The sequence below is a fragment of the Micropterus dolomieu genome, linkage group LG14, assembly GCF_021292245.1.
Source record: "Micropterus dolomieu isolate WLL.071019.BEF.003 ecotype Adirondacks linkage group LG14, ASM2129224v1, whole genome shotgun sequence".
Lineage (NCBI taxonomy): Eukaryota > Metazoa > Chordata > Actinopteri > Centrarchiformes > Centrarchidae > Micropterus > Micropterus dolomieu.
In genome coordinates, this window is record NC_060163.1 from 13627731 (window position 1) to 13635089 (window position 7359).

At 39.2% G+C, this 7359-nt stretch overlaps 1 protein-coding gene across 1 annotated transcript in view; it reads right to left on the reverse strand.

The window, feature by feature from the left end:
* Nucleotides 1-4506: 4506 nt before the first annotated feature.
* LOC123983025 (mucin-13-like) overlaps nucleotides 4507-7359 on the reverse strand; it is a 10745-nt gene continuing 7892 nt past the window's right edge. Inside the window, exons 11-12 of the mRNA XM_046069104.1 lie at nucleotides 5565-5823; nucleotides 4507-5484 (exon numbers count right to left, since the gene is read on the reverse strand). Coding sequence (XP_045925060.1) covers nucleotides 5326-5484; nucleotides 5565-5823 — 418 coding nt within the window. The 3' untranslated portion in view covers nucleotides 4507-5325. The remainder of the gene's footprint in view (nucleotides 5485-5564; nucleotides 5824-7359) is intronic.

A 7359-nucleotide genomic window follows, 5' to 3' on the forward strand; every position in this document is an offset into this window, starting at 1 on the left:
AATATTAAAATTATCCACATAACACACACGATGAGCCCTGCAGGCGGACTGGAGCCAGTCGTGGAGGCCAAGGAGTCTACTGAAGCGGCCAGCACCTCAAACAACTGTGGGAATGGGACCAGAGATAATACTGCTGAAGAGCTGTGTCATTTGTTCCCACATGGACTTCCCACACCCTTGTTATCGAGGACGGGAGCGATGACATTAGGTCCTGGAGTTTTTTTTAAATGTCAGCCGTGGTGGCACCGGGGAAGCAGTGAGTGGTAGCGTTAAAGAAACGGATGTTTCTAGTTATGGAGTCACCAATTATTATTTTGTTTGGGGAGGTAAGGGGATGAGGAGATGCCGGTTGTGGGGTTCCAGAGTAGGACTGAGCAGAATCTGCTTCAACACTGCCTGCGGAATGAGGATGGAGTGTGTGAGCTGCCGAGGGTTGTGTTGGAGTAGCAGTAACAGACCTGAGAGAAGGGCTACACGACGGTGCAGGGTAGAGACAGCCTCCAGAGCGTTTGATCACAGCCTCCTTCAGGATCCTACGTCGGGAAGCGGAGGTTTTTGACCGGGATGACGGCTGCCAATCAGGCCCAGGGGATGACTGGCGGCCCAGCTGATCACCGTTTGCCGCCAGTGCGGGAGGTGTAGCCGGTAGAGGAGATGCAACAGTGTCGGCCGGCACTGTCCGCTGAAAGAGATCCGTATCAGGGAGACTCGAAGCCGCAGGTGCATCAGCTGGATGGACCGGAGTGTCGTCAGACAGGGCTGCATAGCGGTTGGAGAGGCCGATGTGCGGAGGAGAGGCAGCCCCGTCCGAGTCTCTCTTGCAGCCACGGACCACCACTTCAGCCCAGGTTGACTGATGCTTCGGAGTCGAGCAGGAGGAAAGCCTTGGAAGGGTAGAGGGGTCCCATAGCACGGTGTCCTGGATGTTAGCGGTTGCGCTAAGAGAAACAATCTGTTTGGCTTGTACTGAAGCGACATCCATAAAGCCAGTCAGCAGGGAATCTTTCTCTTTGAGTTCCTCTGAAAGTCGTCGGATGTCTTCCATAAGGTCAGCAATCTTTTTGTTCGCTTTCTTAAGGAGTGTGCAGTCCTCATGGGGCAGAGTTATCTCAGCTAGCATAGTCACCGGAGCTTTGTTGTGGTCAGTAGCGTTGATGGCGTTTTTACGATCATCTAGCTTAAAATCCATGTCGGATGACTAAAATCCTTAACCCACAAGTTAAATAAAAAGGATATAAAAAATTATACTTTATAGTTACTTTTGAGAGTTACTTACTAAAAACCATAGAAATCCATGGATTATGTTATAAATCATCCTATGAATTAGAAATATTTACACATTTTATTCTTAAGTTATTAACAGTTTTCTATTTTGATGACGTGCCAGAACGAGTACTTTCTAAAACTACAGTATCCACTTTGACAAAAACTTGCCCCATGAAATGTATCATTCAGTAGTCCCCAAAATAAACTTAGCACAAAAAGCAAGGAACTTTGTGTTCGGTAGATTATTTCTTTGACGTAACAATGCGTCTTGGCAATAAATCTAACAACACTGGAAAGCCTGTTTATGTCCCTTTTAAATGGTGCCACATTAGTCAGGAACATGCATAGGGGTTGGGTTGTGTTTATTCGCTTATTGTGTGTGAACACTCAAAATGTCCAGTGGTCAAACTCGCGTGAATAAAGGTGAACACACCTTAACGTTAGCTAACTTTACATTCAAGTTACCTTCATAGATAAATAAATGTAAAATTTATCAAAAAAACCCTAAGATCTTTTGATAACACTTACGGCTGTTTTGAAGATGTTTCCAGATTCTTCAACCATTCTTTTATCCTACTGCAATAAAAAAATATTCAGTCTACCGCTCTATAACGCAGAACTTTCGGTTGCGATTAATTTTAAATCAAACAAAGATGGCGGCCGGAAGTGACATTCTACCTCCAACTCCAACACAAGAAAAAGATGAATGTCTTCTCATGGAAAATATAATGGAACATAAGATTAATATACATAATAATAATATAATAATAATCATTATTATTATTAGTAGTAATACATTTTCATTTTTAAAATAACAATATTGAATATAAAGCAAGTCACTTCCGGTGAATAATTTGTGTTATGATTGGGTCTGATAATGTATAGAATAACTTAACTCTAGTGTTAATCTTATGTCCATGGTCCACAACATGTTTTATTTTGCAGCAGACATAATTTTTCAGTATCCATTTCTACACCATGACGGCTATGAACTAATTTCAATGTAAACAATTAATCTAATTTTATCTGAGTGAATGTTCTGTAGGCTTGTTCAGATACAGGAACCACAGCTCTTCCTCTTATATCATCCTAAGCAATTATTTTGTACAGAAAGCCAATATATTTTTGAACACCGGTGTTTGCTGCTTATCTCATCTACTCACTGCCGTTATCATCCCCACCGAAACCCTTCTATTATTAGATCATTATAAGGGTAAACATAAATATCTGATATTATTAGTATTGTAAGTTCACTGTGGATGTAAAAGTCTTACTGCAGTTGTTCTTGTCAGAATTGTCCACGCAGTCCTATCCATGGTCACATCTGTATTTGCTGGGGATACACTGGCCCTCCTGGCAGGCAAACTGGTCTGGGCTGCAGGTCTGTATGAGTGGATTTTGTTTCAAAATGAAATGTTTTAGGAATTGCACTGATGTCAACATGCTTTAAAGGGCAATGATTGTCAACTGTCACAACATTTGGTGACATATTTAGTGATTATAGATCCTTTTGCTTGTTGAGTTATCCGTGTACTGCAGACCACTGAAAATAAAAAAATCACCTATGGGAACATATGATGTTTGAGTCTGCCTACCTACCGCCTTCCTAGCCACTCTGGTCAGGCTACACCACAGGCATGAACAAAAAAACATCTAGAAATCACGGAAAAAACCTTGTTCTACATATATCTGTTTTCTACTAACCAACTAAAAGGAAATATCTCATAAAGTCTGGGACTATTGTTTTCTCATCTCAAGTATAAATTTGTTTACATTAGAGAAGTTTGAATTGTGGCGTAAAGTTTATTTACACATTTTTAGTTTAATTTGGACTTCATGCAACCACCTAGTGGTTTTACTCTTCACTACCGCACATGACCAGACAGTTTTCATGTCCTCTGTGATGTTCCTTAAGCTTCTGAATGATATAAATGTTTGCACGCTCTACTTTGAGCCAAGTTTCAGAACATTTTATTAGGGGTTCCTCATGTTCATAGACCACCCAAAGTGTGTCAATAGACAACATCTTCCCAAAGAAAAGAGCCATGTAGGTAGTGTTCAGGCTTGGTTTTAGTTCCATTTTTCTCTCTTTTGCTTTTTATGTTGCCAAATGTCATTTTCCCAGTTAAAAGGTAGAAACACTGGGTTGTTATAATCATTTTGCTTGGTACTGTCTGTGTTTCCAATGATTGGTTGTAATATTCACGACACTTCAGCTCATCTGAGTCATCTGCTCAGAGATGCTGCATTTGCGATTTATAATCCAGAGCAACCAGTAGCGCAATAATATGACATGGCGTGATACAGATTTTTATGGTTTGTCTTTCACAGAAACATCATCTGAGATTAACTTTTACATGTTGGTGTGTTATCTACATCAGCAAGAAAAAGTAACAATTCATTGCAGTAACACTGTAGCAGGATTTTAACACTATGGCTGAAACCAGGGTTAATAAGACTCTATAGTTCCTGGTAATAGATAGATGCATTAAAAATCATTCTGCACCGATTTGCAAAATACAAACATACTACAGCACAAGTGTCATACTTTATTTACTTAATATCTCAAAGAATAACCCATTGTAGCAGACAGTATATTTCAGGTTTAATTTAAATGTGATCATGAGTGTTTTTCACCACTTTTCAGTTCTTCACATTCTATAAAGGACTTTAAGGAACCCAATTTAAATCTGAATCTTTTATAGTTGTAAATGTGGTATTCATGCAGGTGTAGTATGGCAAATAAATATGGTATTATAAATAAAAATATGTTTACTATTATATATGTTTACTTTACCACAACACAGATTGTCGGTCCCTTACATTAATGCGTTCTCAGTCACTGTAAGCTATAAATAATGTGTTTTTCTGACTGATACACTTGCTATGCATGCCTTGTAGTCACTGTTTCTGTGTTCTTGCATGTTATGGAGACACACATGGTTTAGACACCTGAACCATTGTAAATGCACTTGTGTTAGTAAAACTTTGGCCCCCTCCAGTGGTTGTCCCAAAACATACACTATGGTTGGGTAGACAGCACACTGCAATCACCGACACATACAGTGCAACATATATAACTAAATAATAAAATTGAACCAGCAAACTGACCTGAATTCTCAGTTATTATTTTCCCCCGTAAAAGAATCCATGAAAAATTAGTAGAAGTAGTAGTGGAAAGTCCTTTATTTTGAAATAGGGTTTAATGTATTTAAACATTTAAGGTTACAATTTATTAAATATTATATTATATGTGACAAATGAAAACTGATACAATACAATAAGAGGTCATATACTTTTAAATGCTGTTGTTTTATTCATGTTGAATAACAGCTTGGTATCAATCAGATATGAAAGGGGTTAAAAATAAACAAAATATTCTCTCAGTTATACAAAACAGAACATCAAACAATTTCACTGTAGTAAACATTTTACACAAATTATCCTGAAATATATAGAGACCAACATGCCCTGATTTGGAGGAAAAACTCCAACTTAAACATAAGCCTGTGACTCATCATCATAAACCTAAAACATTTAATGTACAAATGGATTATTCGTAAATTCATTGATGAGTGAGACAAGAGAATGATACAAGGCTGCTCCTCATTTCTGGGTCTCAGCCTGATCTGAGTATCAATTTCTGTAAAATATTTCTGTTAAATATAAAGTTCATATTTTAATTGATAGACAATAAAATTATTGAGAAACCACTGACAATAAAACTTTACAAAGATGATGATTCATTCAAAGACAGGAATGATTCATAACAGTTTATAATTTGTCAGAATAGAGTTCACTCTATGTCAGTGTGGTGAAAAGACATAACTGCCATACGTTAGAGTAATATTCATTAGTGCACATTTCTTCAGCAATTTGACAAGACCTATGTAACCACTGTGCTTCTGTTTAACTTTTACCATAATGTGATATTAACAGTGTACATATATTTGGGTGTAAAAATAGAGCAAAAAAAGATTTCTAAGGTTTCCAATGAAACTTAAACATGTTTTTGATCTGGGAAAATGTCATTGTAGGATGAACCTTCATGGTTCCTCATTAATCAAACTGTCTTCCATTGCCATGCATGTAGTAAGGGTTGGTATGGCCTTGACTCGAAGCATACGGGTTGATCTGAGGTCGATTCTGACCGTAGAGGCTGCTCTGGGTTCGAGCCTGAGCATATGGGTTCACGTCATCTGTTTCTTCATAAAGCCTCTACAATGAAAAGGGAATTTCTTTATGAGTGTATTGAAAAACCAAGCATGTACATTTACATCAAACAGAGGAATACTCACCGAGTTTCTCCCCGCAGGGACCAGGTTTTGTCGGCTGTTACTCGGAGTCATCTCCAGGTTGGTCTTGCTGTCCCAGCTGGTGGTTGTGGCCCGTGGGATTCTAGGCACCCCAGCACTAGCGTAGGCTGACCCATTAAGTGAGGCTGCCTGGTTATTGTCGTAGCCGCGGTTAACCAACGGGGCCTTGGCAGGAGAGTTGCTGACATAAGACTTCCCAATGTCTGCATTTTTGTTCTTCTTAGAGCTCTTCTTTGAGCACCTAAAAAAAGATAAATGCATATATTACTGTCCACACATGACTTACGTGAATGACTAATCATTCATGCAGCACACCTGGACACACCACCGCTCACTGAACAGATCTCTGGCTCACTGCCACAAACAACTGTCTCCACCTGCTGGCATGTAAAGCCGTCTGCTCCCAGCGCTGTTCCACAGACTTCTATTCCTGTCATCATCACGCATAGACCAGTAAACCGAAATGTGCACATCGCACACAGAAATAATAGTAATCTCTTAAGGATTAGGACAACTGCACCAACTTCAGCACCCAGAAAAAACTCATTTAAAATAGCTCTCTTCAATGTGAGATCACTTTCAAGTAAGACTTTTATCTTAAATGATTTTATCTTGTCTGCAAATCTAGATTTTATGTTTTTAACTGAATCATGGTTGCAAATGAATGACTATAGCCAGCTAGCTGAACTGTGTCCGCCTCAATATGATTGTTTTAGTCAACCGAGAGTCAGTGGTCGTGGTGGTGGGCTAGTGAGCGTGTATAGGAAATATTTAAAATGTCATCAAGTACGCTGTGATGAATTTAACTCCTTTGAAGTTCTCACTCTTAAACTTGGAGGGCTGCAACCTATCATATTTGTTATAATTTATCGCCCCCCAAAACCGCCTGGAGGATTTTTATCAGAACTTCCTGAATTTTTATCTTCTCTGGTTTTAAATTATGACAGAGTTGTTCTTTGTGGCGATTTTAATATTCATGTTGATGACCCCAACAATGCTAATGCAACTGACTTTTTAAATATGGCCACTTCTTTTAACTTCAAACAACATGTCAAAGGGCAAACACATAACCGTGGTCATACACTGGACTTGGTTTTTACCCTGTGTGTCAGCATTTCCTCTGTGGAATTGGTGGACATGACCATATCTTACCACAGATGTATTGTTTTTAGCTGTGATTCGCCTGTTACTCATGCCGCCTCACCAAGCTCCGTGTGTTCTCGTATCTTTAATGAACAAAGTGTTTCAAAGTTTTGCGCATTCTTTCAGAGCCAAAGCCAACACCTGTCTGATTCCAACACCAACAATCTGGTCGATCACTTCAATCATATCTGCTTGTCGTCACTAACTATTACTGCTCCTCTAAAGGTTAGGCCTACGTCTAAAGCTAGTAAGCAACCCTGGATAAATGACAGCATTCGCAGCCTAAAAAGGGAATGCAGGAAAGCAGAGCGCAGATGGAAAAAATCCAATCTCCAAGTCCATTACCTCAGTCTGAAGGATTTATTAATTAACTACAATAAAATGGTTAAGGATGCGAGAACACACTATTTTTCTGAACTCATTACTACACATAAACACAACCCCAGGTTTCTGTTTAAGACTGTGGATCAGCTGGTAAACCCAACCCCTCCTTGTGCCTCAGCTGGAAGTAATGATGACTGTGAATTGTTTTTATCTTATTTTACCAATAATGTGGTGTCAATCAGAGCCTCTATTACCCCCGTGGCCTCTTACTCAGAGGTCCCTCACCAGCAACAACAGAGTTTTAACCAGT